We start from the raw sequence: 22927 nt of genomic DNA on the forward strand, positions 1-22927 counted from the left end.
CCCAACTACAAACAACCAGAAGAGAAAGGGCCTACGGCCATGGGAAAACCCAGCCCGCTGGTGCCTCTGGTGAGTTAATGAACTACCAAACACTCAAGGTTCGGGAGGCTGCCTTGTAAATATGCCCTACCTGCAGTTGTTCAAGGAGGTCAAGGTTCTGTTTGCGTAAGCTGCTGTTGGTTTTCTCTAATCTGTCCATTCTTTGGTTGTCACTGAGAGGAGAGGAATCGATAAGTTCTTCCTGAAGCACGTGGTACTCAACTTCATAAGCTTGTAACTGTTTAGAGATGTCCATCACAAACACCTGTGACACACAGAAAAGTCATCAGGCACTGAAAATGAGAAAAATCACACACACACACACACACGTGACCACGTCGACGGGTGCCCACGAAGCACCTACTCTGTGCCTGATACTATTAGTGATAAACAAGGAAAACTCTCTGCACTGAGAAGGGAATAATTTTACTTGGGAAGAGAGGATTTAAGAAGCATTTGGGGGGACTTCCCTGGTGGTCCAGTGGTAAAGAATCCGCCTTACAATGCAGGGGATGCGGGTTCGATCCCTGGTTGGGGAAATAAGATCCCACAGGCCGCGGGGCAACTAAGCCCGCCCACCTCAACTACTGAGCTGGCATGCCTCAACTAGAGAGCCTGTGTGACGCAAACTACAGAAGCCCACGCGCTCTGGAGCCCGCGCGCCACAACTAGAGAGAGAAAACCCGCACGCCACAGCTAGAGAGGAGCCCACGCACCACAATGAAGAGCCCATGCGCCGCAACGGAAGATCCCGTGTGCCACAACAAAGATCTCGTGTGCCACAACCAAGACCCAATGCAGCCAAAAATAAATTAAATAAATAAATAATATAATAAATTTTTTAAAAAAGAAGCATTTGGAAATAAACCAAAGGTAACAGTAAGTGTAGGTCTCTGATACTCATTTTTCAAAAGCCAAAACCTTCTTTTTTAAAATGCTTATAAGAGTTTATTTTTACTTCTTATTTCAGTACTTAGATCATTTTTCTCTGAAAATTCTATTAGATTAGATACACAACTATGGGTCAAAGAGAGAATAAAACAAAACAAAAGAAACACAGCCCCATTTGCCCAGTCACCAGGTCAAAGTTTAATTATAGTTCAGTTGGATTTTCAGAGTTACAAGAACAGCTAAGTAATGGAACTGTTTACTAAAAAACCCTATTCTGCACATAAGATATGCAGAAATGAGCCAAAACCCAAATGTCACCCACATAGATGAGTGAATACAAAACAATGCCTGAGTTGCCTTCCTTTCCATAATAGTAACAGTCATGAAAAAAAACCGCTCGTGTGAAAAACAACCCCAAAGTGCACAAGTGAGTGAGCTGTGCATATCTGTACTTTCTCTTGATGAGTGAAGTGAGCTGGATGGAGGCTGGGACGATGAGGGGTCAGAAGGCAGAGGCCGCTGCTGCCCCAGGCGTGAAACCCCGGCGTGGATCTGAGAATTCAGTCACCACATAAAAAAAGCCAGATCAGAACACACATTTAAAGAATGAAATTACTCTTTATAACAGCAGAAACTAACTCTTCACAGCATTTCCTTAAGAAAGAAATTCCAACACAGTTAAAATCAATGAAAAATTCATTTCCCTTGATGGTACCCTATTAGCATTCAAACACGAATCAGTCCCATCTTTCCTGAAGTCAATTTTCAAAAACCACGTTTACTTTCTCACCATTCCCAGAAATCTTATTTTCTCTTCCAATCTTATTTTCTCTTCCTTGAGATTAATTTTTCAGCTTCCTGGTTTTCAATTTAATTCAATGACTAATACTAATTAGGCACAAAAGTCACCATAGGCCAAAAAAGTAATACACGTTGTATTTGTGACGTGCGTGCGTGTTTGTGTGTGGAGTTGACTGCATTGATCGGATTCTCTGCTGTCCCTCAGAGCTACTGTGAGCTGGCAGGGATTATCATCTCTATTCTACAGTCAAGAAAACTGACTCAGAAGCTTTCAGTCAGCCCTTGAATGGGGGCTTGGCTGGCGACTCCCCGAATGACCCTGAGCAAGTTACTTGACCTTTCCTGGCCTCAGTTCCCAGCCTCCACCACATGGAGGTGGTAACACCTACTTGACAGCATAGCTGTGGGGAATCATGAGACACAGGCCTGGCAAGCTGAGTTGGTGCCCTAACTTAGCTATGGGATCTGCTCCCACACAGCTGTCACAAAACCCCTTCCATCCAACCTTGTGCTGCAGCAAAATGACAAAGGATGCCACACCATGGAACTTCTGAACAGCTCAGAGTAAAGACCACACACATTAAACCGAGATTGCTGTGGCATTAGTGTGTAATAATAAACACAGTGCGGGATAAATGTCACACACACACTTTTTTTCTTCCACAGAGGTTTTTAAATGAGCTCCTAACCTGGAAAACCTGGGGACAAAACCTCTGGCCTTTGCTCCAGATGGATGGGCAGCTATGGTTAATGGCTCTCAGCTGTGCATAGAGCGGAGGGATTTATTAATCCCCAGGAACCATCCTGGGTCACAATCATCTCTGCTCAACTGCATCATTACCTCCTGGCTGCCAAAACACACACACGGCCCTTGCAGCCGTGCCTGGGAATTTATTTCCGACCATAGCAGCATATGGCTGGCGGTGACAGGAGCGCCCTGGTCCTCAAATGACGCTTTCTCACGTTGCTGTATAGTCTTCATAACCCTAATTATAAATGGCTTCATGGTATTCTACCAACTCGACGTATCAATAACCATGTTAATCCAGTCATCAAATGCTGGATATCTAGTTACTTGTAAGTTTTTGTTATAAACGACAACTTTAAACATCCTCATATGTACGGCTTTTCCCATATTTTGGATTATTTCCTAAGCATACATTCCAAGAAATGGGATTACTGAGTCAAAGGGTACAAATATTTTACTGGCTCGTGACACATATTGCCAAATTGCTTCCCAAACGGGAATAATCCACATACAGTGCCATTAGCAACGTTAAGAATGTGCCAGATACAGTATACCCTTGGCACTGGGTATTGGGATTAAAATGTTTCATTTTGTTATTCTAGGAAGGTAAAGCATTATATGCTATTTAAATTTAAATTATGCACGAAGCTAAATATTTCCCCAGATATCTGTTTGCTAGACGAGTCTCCTCCTTTAGAGAATGAAGCTAAATATTTCCCCAGATATCTGTTTGCTAGACGCGTCTCCTCCTTTAGAGAACTCGTTTCTGTTCTTGGCGCGCCTGTTCTTGGAGACTTGGTGTTTCTCTTTGCTGTCTGTGGACACTCTGTAATGAAGCCATCAACCCTGATGGCTGCAGAACTAGTCACATACTTTCCACCCTCCCCACCCCCAGACCCTTCCCCCCAGCCTGGTGGTCTCAGTGGCATACCAAGAGCCGGATGGGGGAGCCTCTGCCTGGGTATCAAAAATAAGGGGGCGCAGTGTCTGTAGTGAATTTAAAAACAAAAATAAACCCAACTAAAAGTTGGTCTGCTTTTTATTATCACCACATGCAAGCAATTCTAAACAATGTCAGTAGTAAAGTACTCCTCCCTGCCGAACCGCACCCTCTTGGTACGGCACTGACTGGCCTTTTAAAAAACTAATTTTCAATAGCGCAAGCTGCCCAAGCAGTTAAGGGCTCCTCCCAAGGCAGAACGGGCAGTCTCACCACTGTGATTTTGAAGAGCATCTTTTGAACAAAGGAACTTTGTTAAGATTCTGGTTTCTCTCCTACAAGCTCAACTAGAACAGAGACTTGTCTGGTGTGCTTACAATGAAGTCGCCCACAGCAGAGCTTTCCAAGGTGCGTGCGTGTGTGTGTGTGTGTGTGTGTGTGTGTGTGTGTGTGTGTGTGTGTGTGTGTGTGTGTGTGTGTGTGTGTGTGTGTGTGCGCGCGCGCGCGCGCATATCTCCTGGGCATCTTGCTGAAATGCAGATTCTGACTCAGCAGGTCTGGAGTGGGGGGCCCAGATTCTGCATAAGTTCCTATGTGATGGTGCTGGTCTGGGGCCGCACTTGGAGCAGGGCCCAAAGGACGTGGAAAACAGGCTATTTGCCCCGTCCTCCAAAGCCCCCCTTCACCTGCTCTCTTCCTTACACTGACCTGAGGCTGCACAGGCACACGGCACTCGCTGTGATGAGACGACACCCCTGACCTCCCTTCTCCTCCTTTCTGTTTATTCCCAGGGCTTCTCCCTTCTTGTGAGGCGATTTTTATGGCTCACGTTCAACTGACAGTGAAGTCACACTGAGGAGCTGCCACAGAGCCTGAGACCCTTGTCCCCACGCCCTGGACTCTGTCAACTCTGGGCCTGCCCCTCGGTGGCGGCTCCCAGCCTGTCTGCGCTGAGCGGGAGCCCAGGGCCCTGTCCCTGGGGACTCTCCCCACCCTGGATGCAGACTGTGTCCCAGCTGCTCGAGCTGAGCTTCCACGGAGACGGTATTTAATGAAACGGAGCCTGACTATCACACAGATCCAACCCAGCTCCATCCTCCCACACACAGGACAGCAGCATGCAAAGAACGCAATATCACTTCCACCCTGTGGGCTCTCCAAGGCTGCAGAGAAATCGCGCTGCCCCTCGGGCCTCCCCTCTGAGTAGAACCTGAGACTAGAGCACCCTCTGCAGGGAGGGGATGGGAGGGGGCAGCGAGCAGGCAGAAAGCTTGACAGCCTGCAGAGGTCAAGTTCCAGATGGAACATGTTGGAGGGAAGGAGGGTGGAGAGCTGCCTGGCATTGAGTCTTGTTTCCCAGCGAGACCTGTGGCAGGCTGAAAACCTGGACCTCAGATGCAGATGCTGTGTCCCTACTTCCAATCCCCGCGCCTCCCCCCACACCAGGAAAGCTGAACCGGCGCCTAGAACTTCTCTCTCGCTCACGTACTATAATGGGGGGGTTAGCTGACTACCGCCCGTGGACCAAGGCTGTCCCGCCACATGCTTTGCAAATAAAGCTTTACTGCAACACAGCCGCTTCATTCCGACAAATACTGGCTCTGGTGGCCTTCATGCTGCAGAGGCTGAGCTGACCTCACGTGACTTTATGGTCCACAAAGCCTGAAACACTTCCTCCCTGGCCCTCTGCAGAAAAGGCCCAGCTGAACTCAACTCCCTCAGCTCCCCAGTCCCCAGTCCCCAGTCCCCACTCACTGCTCACTCCCTGCACAGCCCGCTCCGGCAGCCCTTGCACAGCACCACTGGAGCTCCCACCACTCTTGCAATTACTGGTTACACGCTCCTTTTCTACACAGAATGGGCTCTGGTGTCCCAGAGCACATTACACTCTTGGCTCTGGCACCTCGTACAGGGTGCTGGGCATTTACTCCCTCCGGGCCCCAGAGCTGTTAAAGGAGCCAATGAAATAAAGCATGCCAAGTTTAAAACGGATGCCTGAAACAACTCAGGCACACACACAACTGTCCTCTCTCCACACTGTCCATTTCTATTCTCCCAACATTAAAGAGTACCTTCACACCCTCAGTAAGTATCCTTTACAGACGAGGGGAGGAAAATGGTTTTTTTTTTTTTCTGGGGCTCAATATCCAGACGGTAACCACATCGGCGAGGCTGCCTGCCTTTTAGCCAGGCCCCAGGCAGCAGGTCAAGGCGCTCACTGGCACAGACTTGGGTGTAGTGAACCAAGTCTCTTGCATTTGCCCCTGCAGCCAAAAAACATACGTATGTGCAATGAAAGCTCTAAAAGGGAGGAAATGCATGGAAATGTCAGAAAGTAAAGAATCCAAGGGTGGAGAATTCAGTCTTAATATACAGGTACAGTACAGAAAATCTCTGATTAAATGACACCCGCAGACACTTGGTGGAGCTGAGTAGCTGCGAAAGCGTTTGAAGTGAGAGGGCCTGAGTCTGAAACCCTACCTTTCCACTTCTCAGCAGCATGACGGTGGGCCAGCTAATCAACCACTTTGAACCCTAGGTTGCTCGTGGGTTAAAACCACTTGTACTCTCAGGAATTCGGTTATGACTGAATGAGATCATGTGTGTATATGCAGAGTCACACAGAACCTGGCAAAAAGCAGGGCGTCAACAGGCCAGAGCTATTCACACTGAGAGGAAGGCACCAGGGAAGTAAAAGCCTCTCAATTAACTGAAGAAGAAAGTGCAGAGACGAAAAGAGCTGCTCCTTCACGTAGGCAAATGAAATGTGCTGAGACCCAAAGTGGCACCCGGACGAAACCGTCTCCCTCTTCCAGCCCAGACTTGCCTCCTTTTCTGGGCTCAGCACCTAAGGAGGGGCAGAAAATGAAAGCACAAACTGCTGCAACTGGGTGCAACCCACCACTCTCGGACTATCAGAAACCCTCAGAAGAAGGATTTTTTTAAAACACAGCTTTATTTCACTATTTGCTTTTACCTAATTGCTCTATGTTTTCATTACATTAGCAGGTGAGGTAAGTTCTAGGCTAATGAGAGGCCCCGACTGCTGAGTCTGTGGGATCTCTGCGTTGGGCACCTTCTGGAGCACTCAGCCATCCAGCCTCTGAACACTTCCAAGGGTGACCTCACCCTCTGCCAGGCAGCTCAGTCCTGCATGGTCAGCAATCATTACTGGAAAATTCTTCCTGATACAGAGTCAAAATCTGCTCCCACTCCTAACCCAGGCCATTAACAACTGGTCGAGCTGCAATTCCAGGATCACCTCACCCTCAACCTCTAACATTTCAGAGAGTGATACATGCATATATGCAATGCAGTTCTACTGCACACAGAAATCAGAGGGACCAGAACCACAGATGAATGTGGAACTGAACTCTATAAAACACACACACACACACACACACACACACACTCTCCAGAACAAAGTTATACAATATACACTCTATCACAACTTCATATCAAGTTAAATTTTTAGAAAATTCCAATTAATGCCATTTCAGCACAAAAATCAAAGCACTCATTTTACAAAAGCCTACGTTGAATAAAAATGTATGTATTTCAGAAGAACAAACACCGAGGGGTGACAAACGCCTTTTAATTGCAAGAAACTACCGATAGTTTGTGCTGGTTATCACACCTACACACTCTCCGCACACGCACACGCAGACACACGTTTGATCATGGAACAGGGGTTCGAGATGTACCTCCCACGAGCTGAGCACTGCTGCTCAGGACACAAAGTGGTAGGAAACAGCTCCTGCTCAAAAAAAAAAAAGGAAATTCAGCTTCTGCATATCCAGAATCGCTGGAACATTTGGAAGGTCCAGACTGAACCATACCTGACTGATGGTCTTTTCCATCTGCACCAAGCCCAGGTTGGGTAGCGTGCTTTTTATAAAGTCAACTATAGTTTCTAGGTTTTCATGTTGCAGAATCAAGGGCTTATGGCTTCCCAACAGACTTAAAGCCACTTTAAATATGACCTCTGATCCCTGAAGAAAGATCATATCTGGGAAAACACAGAAAAGCAGAAAGTTAAGCCGGACCAGATTCTGATGAAATGGCACTCCATTCCCCTTCACGCACATCGAAGAGCAGGACAGTGGGAAATGTAACCCCAAATTATAAGATCCTGGTATTTCAGATAGGGTTGTCAAGACAATATAGCTAATAATAAATAAATAAATAATATATGTAAATAAATATATATGTAAATATACATACAGTATATATGCTAAACTACTGCTAAAATTTTTTCACAGGTTCAGATAAATCTGTTTTTCACTCCAAAAATATATCAAGTTCAAACATACCTCAAAAGTTGAAACTGTGAAAAAGAAAACTTTTCATTAGTCTATTTTTTCAGGAATTCTCTGGATTTCAAAGGAGTTATTACTAAAACGTATATTTTTATGAGTAAAACAAAGATGTGTATAAATACTCTATCCTAATTTCTGCTGCTGTAAGTGAAGAAAATGCCTCTGCTTCCTCTGCTTTGAAATAAGGGGTTGAATTAAAAGATCTCTAAAAACTGTAAAAAGCCTGCACCATTGCAAAAGTACATTATTAAATACTTAACAAGTATACTGAATTTTAGCATAATAATGGAATAAAAATTTTTTTTCCTCTGAAGAATTCAAAGAACTTTATCAGGGTTATTTTCTAGTTCTTGCCATTTTTTCCCTTAGAATGGCTGGCGAACGTTAACAATCCCCACATGTACTGTGTACAGGGAGAGGGAGGGCAAGTGGGCCCCCAGCCAGCCCAGCCCAGCCCAGCCCAGCCCAGCCCAGCCCAGCCCAGCCCAGCCCAGCCCAGCCCTGGCTCCACCCTCCCCAGAGTTGAAGCCATTCAGAAAGAGACTCCAATGTCCTGGGGCTCGAGCACAGCCCTAGTAACTAAATGCTGGGTGACTAAATTTGGGAAAGTTACCTAACAACTGGAATAATAATGTAAGAAGAAATATAATTTTAAAAGATGGGAGCATAAATCTAATTAGAGGCAACTGTCAATATTATTTTTTTTTTCTGGGGGTGCTGCAGAAGAATGGAAGGGACAAAGAAGCTGTACTTTCCATCAAGTCAAGGAAGACAGAAGCAGGTGAGAGGGAGAATTCCTAGCCTCTGCCTCCCTGGGTGGTTTAGGGTGATGAGAAGTGAAAGCCATTAAGAAACAGGCCACTGAGCGCAGGCTGGAGGTGCCCCAGGGTGGTTTGTGGATGGCATAAGGGAGACACCCAAGCACCGGCTGGCTGGGTCAGCCCCGGAGATGCTGCGAGACCATCACGTGAGCAGACCTGGCGCCCGGCTGGGTGCAGCCCTGCGGGCAGCCGCTCCCAGAGAGCCCAGGGCCACACTGCTCCCTCAACTTCACACTGCTCCTGGTTCAGGGCAGCTCCAGGCAACTGAAAAGGACAGATGCTGCCTCCTCAGGTCTGGCTGTAGGGGCTGGGAAGATAAACTGGAGAACAGATCACATCTTTGAAATCTGAACTTCTTAGGGGTAGGAGTACATGTATCGAGGCAGTGCTGTGGTAGAATAGTCCCGTGAAATGTCTGATTTTAAAAATATGCAGTCTACCCATGTAATTCACCACTACAGAAAACATAAAGATCTAAAATTGTGCTACAGGGGCTTCCCTGGTGGCGCAGTGGTTAAGAATCCGCCTGCCAATGCAGGGGACACGGGTTCGAGCCCTGGTCCGGGAAGATCCCACATGCCGCAGAGCAACTAAGCCCATGCGCCACAGCTACTGAGCCTGCGCTCTAGAGCCCACAAGCCACAACTACTGAAGCCCGCGCGCCTAGAGCCCGTGCTCCGCAACAAGAGAAGCCACCGCAGTGAGAAGCCCGCGAACTGCAACGAAGAGTATCCCCCGCTCACCGCAACTAGAGAAAAGCCCTCACGCAGCAATGAAGACCCAACGCAAGCAAAAAAAAATTTTTTAATAAAATAAAATAAAATAAGATTGCGCTATAACTAAGACATATTTTTAAGCAGAAATGACGTTTTCAAAAACAAAGTAAATTTGAAGTTTCTTTGGTTTAGACAGTAAGACTTCCTTTCAATATATGAACACTTATAGCTGAATAAAAACTAATGGCATCTATCAGAATCAATATCAAGGCATTCTCTGCAGGGCTTCTGGGGGAGTGGACTGCACTACCAGACCAATGACGTGCTATAGCTCAGCATCTTCAGTCTCTGGGGCAAGGACCTTAAATTTAGATATAGTCCCACATCTAAGCCAGTTAAAATAAATAACAACTGGGAAACTTTTATGAGCATAATCAAATACACAATCCACATCAGCAGTCTTAAGATTAACAACGGTCTTCCAAGTTTTATTCCTTTAGGATCTTGGTTTTTATAACAAATCTACTTACTAGTAGAGTGCTTCCTGTGATTCTGAACTTTTCCAAACTGTATGAAGAAAACAAAGGGAAATCTGGAGAGGTGGTTTTTTTACTTAACTCTTTTTTGGTTATCTTAAATCCAAAACAAAACAGAATACAAAAGGGAAGAAAATGCCCCAAGGAAAGGTGGCTGCCGAACCCAGCCTTAAAGAACCAACAGAAACTCCCCAGTCAAGAAGTCAGGGAGTAATACTCCGAGCAGAAGGAAAAGAAGGTGGAAATGCTGAGGTGTGAAAGCACACAGCATGTGCAGGAGCCCGAAAGAGTAGGTAAGGCAGGAGCCCTGGTCGTGGGGCCAGACTGTGAGGGCCCAGGCCATTCTACCTTTACCAGCGTGCACACACCAGGGGCACAGAAGGCCTTCTCTTCCTCTTTCCTCAGTAGGTCAGCGTATTCCCTGGTTAGGAGATGATGCCAATGAGACCCCGGTTATGGGTCTGAGCCTTGCTAGGAAGGGCCAGTTAACTTTAGACGGAGAAAAGCCACCTTTTAAGAGCCACTGACAAGACCATGCTGATTCCCAGCAGCAGACGCCCCTGTGCATGCTGCCAGATGCCTCAAGATGCCTGACTCACCAGCACTCCTGGAGGCCCACCCCAGGTGCCCATCCTTCTGACGACAAGCTGGCCAGTGGTCTGCACGAGTGAGGCTGGGAGAGCTCAGCCCCAGAAGCCTCTGTTAGACTAAGGAGGCTTCAAATAAGGATTTCCTTTCGGGACACGACTGAGGAATGTATCTGAAGGGTTGAAGGAAGGACCCCTCAAAGCTTTGCTGAGAAGAAGGGGCTCCTACATTTATCTGGCTACACTTAGGGGCAACATCTGTATCCCTCAGAGACAATTAGCACACCTTTTTCTCCCTCTGCAAGTTTTAAAAATTAAGTAATTTTTAAATAATAGTAAAGAAAAAGGTTACCTATAAACCCACTGCCCCAACCCAATTACTGTCATTTTTGCCCATTTCCCAATCCCTATACATTTACATACTAGAATTTTTTTTTTTTTTTTAAACAATAGTCTCCTTGGAAAAGTGAGTTGATTTCCCACATTTGAAAATCACTGCACAAGGAAGTGAGCTGCTAAGTCTTTCAGCAGCGCGGCAGGAGCCCAGCTCAAAACCCTGTGGCCGACTTTCCTTCTCTCCTTTTTTAAGCCCACCTAGAAACAGGCAAAGGGGTTCATCGGGCATGCAGCAGAGGGAACCTTAAATTCAGCTGACTCCACCACCTTGCAAATTGTTTGCTGAGAACACCACAAATAACTACTTTGCTTTGAAGACACTTCGGCAGCCCTGCTATCGTGGTAACGTGTATGGGAACTCTGTCTGAAACTCCCCACGACATTAGAAGTGCCATTTTCCTATGGGGGGGAAATGATCAAGGCAAAGCACACGGCCAGGAGGTGAACTTATCCTACATCCCTTTTCCAGCCACCTTTGTCTCTGTCGCGGGCCAGCCCTCTCCTGAACTTTCTCTGGGAGGCTGCGGTCCTCCAGCTGTGATATCCCCACATTTCACCAGGAACAGGCAGGAGAGAGATGAAGGATGCTGACAGCCTTGCAGTAAGATGACAGCGCAGACTGGGCAAAGACTCACTTCATCACCGCTGTATCGCGTTACCCGGAAGAGCCCTTTTCCCTGGCCACCCAAACAGTCTTGTTTCCCAGTCTAGTTTAGTCCTGAAGCCTCTCAGAACCCCTCCCTACATTACAGGTGGCTTCTGCGTTTGGCCAAACCCTGATCTTTAGATTCCACCTCCTCTCTCATCCACTTGGCAGCACATCCTATAGAAAACGTCAGGAGCCTAATAATAGCACAGCCACCACCTCCAGCAGGAGCAAGGCAGGTCCTATTTTTCAGACTTTTTTCCCCCAAAGGTAGACATCAGGAGGTGAACAGAACAAGCATCTCTCCCAGGACCCCTCTACTACCAGACTGGAAAAATACAGGAGGAGGCGATTTTACATTATGTGACACCTGACATCCAGAAGAGTGTGGTTAATTACCATGTAAAGGTCGAGGCTCGGGCATCACTGGCAGCTGTCCCTCCAAGTAGCATATACTTAGTTCGAGGTAAGCTATTAATCTATGTTTGAGCTACGCTGACTGCAAGCTGAGAATCTGTTACTTACATATAAAATAGTGAAGAGTTAACAAAAGTCCTCTTGTTTTTAGGTTTTATCCAGGCCTAAAGGCCTATAATGAAATGGACCCCAGGCCAAAAAAGCCTGCAGTATATATATGAATGGCAGGCTTTGGGATTTAAAATGAAGCTACCCACCAATGCGGAGCTAAGTCACCGATGCTAAATATAGAAATGGTTTTTTAAAAAACCTATCTTTTCTATGGTTTCACCTTACCAATAAAATGGTTCACTTTTAACTACTGATAGATGGAATGACATCACAACACAGTGCTGTCTTAAGTCCCCACTTCCTACCTATAATCTCAGGAGCCCTGAGCCCTGAGCCCTTAGCCAGCTGAACACGAACCCACTCAGTGCAGCGGGGGTCTGTGGGCTCCAGGACTCATAGAGACTGGCATCGTTAGGCATAATGTACAAGAAACTCCAAGACCCACCTCTGACTACATAATATCGAGAAGAAGACCCTGCTTTCACTGGCTTCAGCTGTACTTATGACGTCATGAGGATGAGCTTCAGAGAGTTCTGAATATTCTGCAGCAGAAGGGCTGTCATTTCCAAAGCAGATTTTGTCTGTCTGTCTGGTTGCTGTTAATGCCTCTTACCCACTTCTGCAGTGAGGAAAGAGCTCTTCCCCCAGAGCTTTACGGCCCTAGAGCCCAGAACTCTGGGCAGCAGCAGCTTCCGTGCCTGCGGCTGGGGCAGTGACACTCGGCGCTGACCCTTCGGCCCTTCCTGCTCAGCCCCCTCTGTAGAGTTTTCTTCACAAACAGTGTAATTCAATGCTTGAGCTGTTTTCAAACCATCTAATAACACTCCCTCCTCCCCCTTTCAATCTTCACTGCTCTCCATTACCCTTCTGAAAAAACACAGTAAAGAATCAGGAGAAAAAGTGAAGCAGACTAATGATTTTCTTTTCATTTCCAGAGTAAGAAAGGTAGAACACACAGAAATGTTTGGCAAGAAAGACTGAAGCCTACAGCTAAACATCTTGTAGTTTCTGTGACTCTTTTTGGGTCAACTAAGCAGATAGTTTTGAGGACTTCTTTAAAAAACTTATGGTATAAAACCTTCATGAAATCTCACTAATGATTTGTTTAACCAGGGAAAGAGTGTTTAGTATCAATTATTTTCAGTGCTTATATTTTTTTTTTAGGGACGGAAAATAAAAATCAATTTGGGGAGGTAGCTATGCAAAAATGGGGAGAGTAGTGAATATTTTAAGAACCTAGATTCTCCCAGTAAAGCCAAATGGGAAATTCTTTAAAAGTTCTTGCAGACAGAAGTAAATGATAATAAAAATCTAGTACTTTGCGGGGGAAGAGGAGGAGAGACGATGACTCAATGCCCACTTAAAAAGCAAATTTTAGGCGGGCTTCCCAGGTGGCGCAGTGGCTAGGAATCTGCCTGCCAATGCAGGGGACACGGGTTCGGGCCCTGGTCCGGGAAGATCCCACATGCCACAGAGCAACTAAGCCCGTGCGCCACAACAAGTGAGCCTGCGCTCTAGAGCCCGCGAGCCACAACTACTGAGCCTGTGTGCCACAACTACTGAAGCCCACACGCCTAGAGCCGGTGCTCCGCAACAAGAGAAGCCACCGCAATGAGAAGCCTGTGCACCGCAACAAAGAGTAGCCCCTGCTCTCCACAACTAGAGAAAGCCGCGCACAGCAGCAAAGACCCAATGCAGCCTAAAATAAATAAATTTATTTAAAAAAAAAAAAAAAGCAAATTTTAGGATTTCTAGAATCTAGATATACAAGTGGTCTGCCCAAAGCTGCCTAAAGTGACTCTCTCTTTTGTGAACAATCCCTTTAAGATGGTCTCTAATTCTAAAAACGAATCTAAAAAAGTATAAGAGCACAGGTTTTTAAGCTATCAAGTGACTCAACATAAATGGTACTTTAAAACCACTTGGTATGTGATGACAATCAATTTTTTAATAACCTCTTCCTCCACAGTAAAAAGATAAAAAGAACCTGAATTGTCAGAATTATTACTTCATCCTGAAGCAGGGAAAGCACACTGTACAAGAGCTGACTGCTCACAGCATGTCACTCGGCTCCTATCCCTGCCAGGTCAAGGCAACCTTTTACATTTTTTTAATTTTCAGTTTTTTAAATTGACGTCTAATTGACAAGGCAGTTTTGAGACTTTGCACGTGAACATTCATTTAAAACTTTGACAATCTTCCCGAAAAGTAAATCAAGTAAACGGGGAGATGGTTTGAAATGTGACCCACCCACAGCTACGGGGGCACAGCAGTGGGAAGATGACGCGGGGGGCGCGTGAGGACGGACCGTGGGTCGGCGACACAGACGTGCCTTTGAGAGCGCGCCGGCAGAGGAGGCGAAGAGCCAAGGGTCGGGGAAGCGGAGCGAGAGGAGAAGACGCAGGGGAGACCTAGAAAGAGCAGTGGCCCAGGACTCCCGGTGGAGAAGTCTCAGGGAGCTCAGCGAGCAAGCCCTGGGCCAGAGAGGTCGAGGAAGAGGCTCAGGAGAAACATCTCTGGGCCCCCCGCCAGGCTCCTCGGCCCAGCCTGCAGCAAGTCTGCTCCAGGGGGAGCCTGGGGGGAGGGAATCGGAGCTAAGCCCACAAGAAGGCATGGAGGCGAGGCCCTGACCATCAGAAGTCAAGCAGGTCCTGCACCTCCCGAAGCCTGATCCTCACTAAACTGAGAGTGACAAATAACAGCCTGTCTTGTAGAAGACGCAGGTATAAAAATGAGAAGAATCACCGCGGAGTGACGACACACGGCTCCCATCTAACTCGAGGACGCGGGTCCCGGCGAACAGACTCACACACACTCACCGAAGACTCTGGCTACGAACCCCAGGGGGAACTGCGAGGCGAACACTGTGAGGAACCAGGGCGCGGCGTAGAGGCTGGGGCCGATCTCGTGCTCCTCCAGGTGATTGTAGAGGTCTCTGTGGTAGTCGTGGAGCAGCCTCGAGAGCTGGTACATCTGGATCTGCAGGGACACGCACACAGGGTCACCGCGGGAGATCAGCACCCACCCCACTCGGAGGCGGAAGGACCACGGAACTCTCCTCGTGGCTCCTGAGACCCTTGCTCTCGCCCTCCGTCATCCAGCGAGTGCTCGCTGGGGCTGCTGTGGCGAGGCGGGGGCCGGGCCGGGCCCGGGGCGCTCACGGCGGGGCTCCTCCGGCCACGGCCTTTCTTCTTACTGTTCCCTCGCGCTCCTCGGCTGGGAGAAGCTACGCGTCTGTCTTGTGGCAACGTTTCGTAAGTTCTCTTACAGATACACATTCTTAGCAAAACCCAAAGCCAGGGGAACCTGAAGCAAAAAGCCAGCCTCTCGCCAACAGCGGAGAGCACACACTGCAGAAGGATGCCACTGTACCTGTCCCCTAGGTTCCCGCTGAACACCCCAAACCACTCAAGAGGCAGGACAGGTGTGACTTCTTCAGGTTTACAACACAGGAAAGTTCAAATAAGCTGACAAGCGTTTATCTCGAGACGGAGAAAAGTTTTCCAAGTGGGCTGGACGTGAGCTCAGGGGGCTCCCTCTTCAGAGTGACGTGGCTCTGGCAGGAAGCCCATGAGGGTCCCGGGGCTCACAGCTGGCCTACAGCCAGCCCCGACTGAGCTGTCCCTGGCCCGAGCCCAGAGGACCAGTGACCTGCAGAGGGCGCTACAGCCGGCTATGTACTGCCCACAACGGGAAAAACTGTTTCCGGGAGGCCAGATGACATAGCTCTCTCAGGTACCAGCTGCGGCTCTTTTGTATCAAAAAGAAATCTAATCTCTAGGCCACCAGCCCAAACACAGCCGTGTGTATACTACACTACACACGACTTGTGTAATATACTATATCAGTATATACTGTTGTATACTATTCTATACAAATCTGAAACATTCCACTCTCTGCGATGGCAGGCGCACCTACATTAAATACGCTAACGGGGGTACATAGGAAGAAGCCGACAGCATGTGTGGAAAGTGTTATGTGGGCCCAAATCTCCTAGTGAACGGGATGGCTTCCTTCTATGGGATTTATGTTCATGTGGTCCACACACACAGGTGGAGGTGAAAGGATTTCTAGCCATGTTGTTCAGTGCTCTGGAAAAGTCCTAGGCTCTAACGTACACTTTCTAAGGCTCTGATATCAGAGTATCTTGCTGGTAAACAAACACGTAAACACATGTTCCAACATTTAGGAATATCCTCAAAGCAGGATCCAGAGTTCTCCCCACCTCTGAAAGGCGGTGGTAGCAGCAATGGAACACACTGTTGTATGGGGTTTTCTTCTGACATGACCTGCCACCTGTCACTCATTCATTCAACAAATACGGACGAGGTGCCCACTTCATCCCAGGCACTGGCCTAGGAACTAGGGACTCAGCCCCAAGACAGGTAAGATCCCTGCCCTCTCATGATATACGCTAAGGAGAGCCAGAAAATAAACAAGTAAATAAATAAGGAAACAAGATAATTTCAGGCAGTAAGTGTGTTACGCAAAAGGAATGAGACAGGATCACGTGACACAGCGAGCCGGGGTGGGTGGAAGAGGGGGGACACGGCACCTGCGTGAACAGGTGATATCTGAGCTGGACCTGGGATGGCAGGGATTGAGGGGTAGGGATGGGATCCCCGGCAGAGGAAGGAGCAAATACACTGGGAGGTTAGGAATCAGACCACCTGAAGGTGGTCTGATAAAGGGTAAAAGGGAGGGTGCCCTGGAGTCAGACAGGCCTAGGTTTAAATCCCAGCTCTGCCACCTGCTAGCTGTGTGACCTGCTCAAATTACATAACCTCTCTGAGCCTTAGCTTTCCCATCTATAAACTGAGCTGATCAACAATGTCTTCCTGAAGTTTGAGGAGGTAAGTGCACATGCAACGTTTGATGTAAGGCCTAGCACAGAGTAAGTTCTCAGCAGTGACAGGTGTTACAGTGTTAACTGATGGTGGGAAAGTTCCTTAGATATACCTGGAAAGGGATCATAAACATTTTAGAGTTCATCTTTATCAAAGACTTAAGGAACGCTCTCTACCTGTAAAATAATCATGTCTGGCCGATACTGTTTCCGCAGACCCATGTCAAACATCAGAAACTTGAGCATGTTGAATGCCTCTTCTTCACCCATATGAAGCAGCAGAATGCCTGCTACAAAGCTGAGACCTTGGCAATAGCCTACTTCCTGGTCTAGAAGCGAGTAGGCCTTCAAAATGTTGTAAAGTGACAGCTGCCCCGCTCCTAGCTGAGCAGAGAAGTACGGATGTGTTGGAAAGGTTCGCCCTGTGAAAACAAAAGACATTTGTTGTATTTTGAAAAAAAGAAAGCCTACTGAACCAGAAATCTGATGTGCTTTAGGTTAAAGCAACAGATCTTTACAAGTGGTATTAAGTCATAAATCAGCTCTATAAACAAGGTCAGCTGGTTGTTCTTGGAATAATGTTTGCAATTAAAAAATCAGCAATTAATCATGCTTTCAGGTGAAAGAAATGAGAACCGCCTTCGGGCCTGCAGTTACCTGGATTTCCATCTAAAACAGGAAGAAGAGTGTCTATCCTCTAAACAGGAGTCTACCGTCCAGAGGAGCGGTCAGCTGTGGTTCTCTACCCAACCCCACACCAGCACACGCCCCGATCAGCTCTGCCCAGACCGCTCCTTTCCCTGCAAGTGCTTCACACCACACACACATTTCTCTTCCTTTAAACCATAGGCAGTGCTTTGAAACACAGTGGGGGGCAGTAGGTGTTTTCTCTTATACAAAACAATTACCTCCCAGAAAGAGGTTGAAATAAAACGCTCCCGACACCCCGATTTTCACAAAAAGCTGGTACTCAGACAAAGATTTAAAAAGACTTCTTCTGTCCAGGAGGCTTGTGTGGTCGATACCTGTCAAATCCCACCTCCCCCTCTCCTTCTGGAATGTGACTGATGGGGAAGTGTGTTTCTAGGGAGCAGAAAAACGCCTGATTAAAGGGATGCTCAGCCGGGGCCACGCCTGGACTGACAATTACGGCCTTGCCCGGATCAGCAAAGGCAGAAGTGCATGGAGGCCACGAGGGAAACATTCACCTTAATTATGTGGTCTCAGCAAAGGGAGGAGGATACATTCGTGTGTTCTTCCTCAGCCCCGTGAGAAAGCACTGAATCAATCCAGATCAGTTTACCTGAACTTGACTTAGGAGGGCAGCAATACTCTTTTCCTGATTTCTTGTCCTGTGTTCATTTCTCTCTTGCTGCTCTACCTCTCCCCTGAACAAACCTTCCTATACTCACCCTGCACAAGTCACCCCACTGCTGGAAAGCTATGGGGAGCAGTTTCGAAGTCTGCTCTCTGATTCAATGGTGTCCCTCCATTTCTGGACCTGTTCCAGTGTCCTGGCCAACCCGCCTACCGTGGGAGAGGCCGGACAGCGTCCCAGGGGAGGCACTGACAACGGGATACCCAGGAGGGCAGCAGCTGACAGGGCGGAGGGTGACCTGGAGCCTGAAGGGGGTCTCCAGCTCGCTGCTCAGTGTCCCCCTGGCCTTTCGTGTGGCCACGACTAGATGGGAGGCACAGCCAGAAGGCAGGATACTGGGCAATACAGGTTGTCCACCCAGGAGGGAGAGCCGGAGAAGAGAAAAGTTACAATTACCTGAGGGCAGCACAAATGGATGTGCTGGGACCACGCCTAGAGGGTGGGGCAGGTTCCGGAACTAAGGCCCCAGCATGACTTGCTAAGTGTCATCTGGTACACTGTTTCCTCCTGGCTCAATGGGGCCAACTCTGACAGTGTTTCTCCACCTAACCAGAGGAGGCGAAGGCTGTGTTGGTCTGCAGTGGACAAAGCCAAGACAGACAGAAGCCATACAGTGTCCTACAGGGGACATGATATACAGAGACTAAGAAGAGCAAGGTTCTAGAACTTTCTGCCACTGAGTAGTAGCCTTGTAACTTGGGCAAACCACATCACCTCCGAAGTGGAAATAATATGTCCAAGTTCATACAGGGCTGTGTAAAGCTGAAATCCAACAAAGCTAGAGAATATGGTTCACAAACTGTAAAACACTGCCCAACTACAAAGTCTATTATTCTCACTCCTTGGAGGAAAAAATATTGCAAACCTGATTAGATTAACAGCTAATTTCAGAAAGTAAAGCAAAAGCCAGGAAAACAAAAATCCTTGCAAACCCAAAATACATCCAACCAATAAGCATTCTGTTCTTCTGGCCAGGATATGGATGTCACTTTTTTAAGAAAAACTGAAACATGATTTGTTTTTGCTCTGCCCTACACACCTCTGTTGGGCCTTGAGTGAGTCACACTGTAGACTAAATAAAAAAGTGCAGACAAAACAACTGACTTGGCAAATATCACCTTGGTGAGAGGTGAGGGGGAAGCAACGGGAAAAGTCTGGAGGAACTTCTAGGCGAGGCCTCCGTGAACCCAGCAGAGCCAGAGCCTGGCAGGCAGGGCACCTGGTCCACCACTGGACCTGGGCCAATACTCGGCTCTCCCAGTTCAAGGGAGGAGGGAAGGCTGGCCCTGGAGGAAGCCTGGAGAGACGCACAGATGTCACCTGGGAAACGCACTGTTGGAAACAGAGCTTCTTTGGGACCTTGGGAGGGCACTGAGAAGGCATCCGAACTGGGGGCCGTGACTGGGAAAGAAGTGAGGTGGAGAGACAAGGCTGGCGCAGTCTGGGTGTGGCCTGGGGCTGCAGCTGGCCTTCGGGGTTGCAGAGGGTGAGGGCGGGAGATGGGCAGGGACAGACAGGACGTGAGTGCAGCCTGGCCCTGCCTGGGAAGGAGGAAAGGCCGAATCTCGGCTCTTGCAGACCCTGGGCCAACTAGAGGAGTGGCAGCCGCAGGCCCCTGGGCGCCTGAAGGTGGCCGCGCAAACACAGGTCCCCGGGGGACAGCCCCGCCGAGGCCGTCGTGCTGACCTGGCCTTTTCCTCCCTCTGCAGAAGAGTAACTGCATCTGAGCTACGGGAGGCAGAGGCCCAGTCCTGCGCGTGGAACAATGAGGAATATTTACTGAAAGAAAACTGAGAGAAGAGAGGAGTTAGGAGGAAACGTCGTCCCCTCCTCCTCCTCCCATCCCCGGCCGGGGGCAGAGACCATGTGTGCTCCTTCCTCCCTTTCAACCTCCTACCCGAAATTTATTTTTTTCTTCATTTCACATGATAGGAACATGATGTCACTTTTTCTGTTACTCACCACATGAGCAAACACAGCTACTGCCAATTCACAAAACTGCTTCCTTAGGGTCAGCGGGCCAAATGGGCTCCAGCCCCAGGCCTCACATTTTCACTGTCCCCAAGGCGCAATCACGGCCTGTCAGCATCACCCTGCACCCAGCCAGCCGTCTCCTAGGAAGGCCTGGGGCTCCTGGGCAGAGGGCCTCAGGGATGGAGGGGCCTACTGCAGCACAGAGCCGGAGGGGGTTTAGGTCCTGGCACTCAGCTGTGTGACCACGGTCAACACCTGATCTCGCTGCGCTTCAGAGACTTTTCTCATTTCTTAAAGAGGATACAGGGCCAATTTTCCACGGCTGCTGTGAGGGTCACGTGAGATTGGGATGCTACTGCGGTGCCTCACAGTCAACGTCAAGAGATTTAGTGAGCATCTACTATGTGACAGGTCCTGTCCTAGGAGCTAGGGCGCAATGGCAAATGGCCCCAGTCCAGCCCACAGAGGGAGGGCTGCATCCTACTGGGGAGAAAGGCAATAAAAAGGCACCGCCACGTAACTAAGGACAGTGTGGGGGGTAAAAGCACAGGCCTAGAGTCACACTGTTCGGTGGCACACCAGCCGTGTTACTTTGGACAAGTGACTTAACCTCTCTGCATTTCAATATTCTCAGCTCCAAACAAGGATAGAACAACATCTCCCTGACCGTGCTGTGAGGACTAAAGAAAGGAGTTTAAGTAACTTCACCCAACATTCGGTCCAAGGGAAAGTTAAGTACTAGCTTTAAATACTAATGATAATTGTCATAATGATAAATGTGATAAGTACGCTGAGGGGAGTGTAGAGGGTGGCACAAGGCCTAGCAGAGGCACCTAACCCAGCCTGAAGGTGGGAGAAGAGGCTACATCAGGGACAGCTTCTCAGGGATGACATTTCGACTTAGACCTGAAGAGGAGAGGGACATTTATGAAATCTACCCTGACGAAGTGCCGTGTGGCTGGACAGAAAAGCCTCGGTGCTGCCTGACCCGGCTCGCGCCGCACACGGCTGGGAGCTGTGCTGCCCCCTCCCGGCTGCAGGAACCCGGTGGGCCCAGAACACGGACTGGGGAGCCCCGGGGCAGCGGCAGCCAGAGTGGATGTTCTGGAAGCAGGACCACGTGCCCTAGAAGCGGCAGGGCTGGGAGCCCACGGGGTTGCCCAGGAGCCCTGCTGCCAGCAGAGCCAGAGACGGAGGCCGCTGGAGGCGGAGCAGGCAGGAAAGGATGTCCCCACCTGGGGCCGCTGACAAGACAGAAGGCCTTCTGTCACCATGGCTACAGCCCGCCTCCACAAGTTCTCCACTGTGGCAACCGCAAATGTACCCAAGACACCGTTTCCACCTTAGCGTTTTTAAAACTGCTCGAGAGACGAGGCGCCTCCCCGTTCCCAGAATAAAATCACCCAGGGTGCACTCACAGACTGCTTTCTACAATTTTTCTAATAAACCCTGTTTGTAAACCGTAAAGACTAGGGAGTGGCTCCTGTAATTAAACGCAGCCTCAGCTCTGACAGCTGCGTTTCCAGGATGTTCCTTGGGTTGACTGCAAACCCTCCTATCGACATCTGAGTTACTGAACTGAACCGGGCTCAGAACTGGAGCCTCCACGCCAGCCAAGCCCCCATGCTGAGCAGAGGTAACAAGCCACCCGGCGCAGACGGAGGTTTTTTTATAGACCTGAGAAGACATTTGTGATGACTCCAGGCCTTTGTTAATTGAAAGTCTCAGCAGCAAATTCTGATTGCTAAACCTCAAGGCAGAGCACTAAATAACTCGGACAGTCTCTTCAGATTTTTCAAGTGAGTGAAACTTCCATTTTCATGTCCAATCGACTGCAGGCTTACCGAGGTCGATGAGAATGGCGTGCTGCTGGGAGGTGAGCTGCTTTAAGAGTTCTTTGTATGGCGTGTCCTTTGGCTGCTGTTTACTGGGAAACGGGTGTTTTAGGTGGTATTGCTCTGCTAGGAATTTCCAGATTTCGCCCCGGTGATGTCGCGGCACACCTTCAAAAGCGGGGGTGGAAAAGAGAGAGAGGGGCTTCATGTACGGAATTCAACTTAACAATAAAAACAAGTTGTGCTTCATTCCACTGATCCAACTTCTAGTTCCACTGTGAATTAACTGCATAGGAATGGAAATAAAGCAACCAGAATTCTGTCGTATTTGCTCCCTTCCTTCCTTCCTCCACACTCCCCGCCATTCTTCCCTCACCTCCCTGACCCCCTCCCACCTTTCGTAGTACATATCTACGTATTATGTGCAGACTGTGCTAGACTCTGCGATAAACTGATGAATGACATGAACCCCTATAACTGGTGCCAATTAATAAGGTCCTTGGGAAATAACTGCAAGCATGTAAAATGACACAGCAAAATGTGATCTCAGGGGCTTCCTTGGTGGCCCAGTGGTTAAGAATCCACCTTCCAATGCAGGGGACGTGGGTTCAATTCCTGGTCGGGGAACTAAGATCCCACGGGCCGTGGGGCAACTAGGCCCACGTGCCGCAACTACAGAGCCCGTGCGCTGCAGCAGAGGATCTCACATGCCGCAACGAAGATCCCGCGTGCCACAACTAAGACCTGACGCAGCCAAAAATAAAAAATAAATAAGTAAAAAAATTTTTTTTAAAGTTTAAGAAAACAAAGTGAACTCAGAGAAGGGATAGACGCAAAGAGGTGAGTTTGGACGAAGGAGATCAAGGTTTCCTGGACTCCTTCACTTGTGCCAAGACTCAAGAGTGGGAGAAAGAAGAGAGACGCCA

General features: G+C 48.5%; 1 protein-coding gene across 7 annotated transcripts in view; it reads right to left on the bottom strand.

Moving 5' to 3' along the window:
- Nucleotides 1-22927, bottom strand: part of TBC1D1 (TBC1 domain family member 1) — a 201814-nt gene that overhangs the window by 4068 nt on the left and 174819 nt on the right. For all 7 annotated transcript variants that reach the window (XM_028165582.2, XM_007178830.3, XM_028165583.2 and 4 more), the window contains 5 exons: nucleotides 22011-22169; nucleotides 16992-17236; nucleotides 14788-14947; nucleotides 7259-7428; nucleotides 131-304 (listed from right to left, as the gene is read on the bottom strand). In XM_028165582.2, coding sequence (XP_028021383.2) covers nucleotides 131-304; nucleotides 7259-7428; nucleotides 14788-14947; nucleotides 16992-17236; nucleotides 22011-22169 — 908 coding nt within the window. The remainder of the gene's footprint in view (nucleotides 1-130; nucleotides 305-7258; nucleotides 7429-14787; nucleotides 14948-16991; nucleotides 17237-22010; nucleotides 22170-22927) is intronic.

Source organism: Balaenoptera acutorostrata, chromosome 5, assembly GCF_949987535.1.
Source record: "Balaenoptera acutorostrata chromosome 5, mBalAcu1.1, whole genome shotgun sequence".
In the NCBI taxonomy this organism is placed as follows: Eukaryota; Metazoa; Chordata; class Mammalia; order Artiodactyla; family Balaenopteridae; genus Balaenoptera; species Balaenoptera acutorostrata.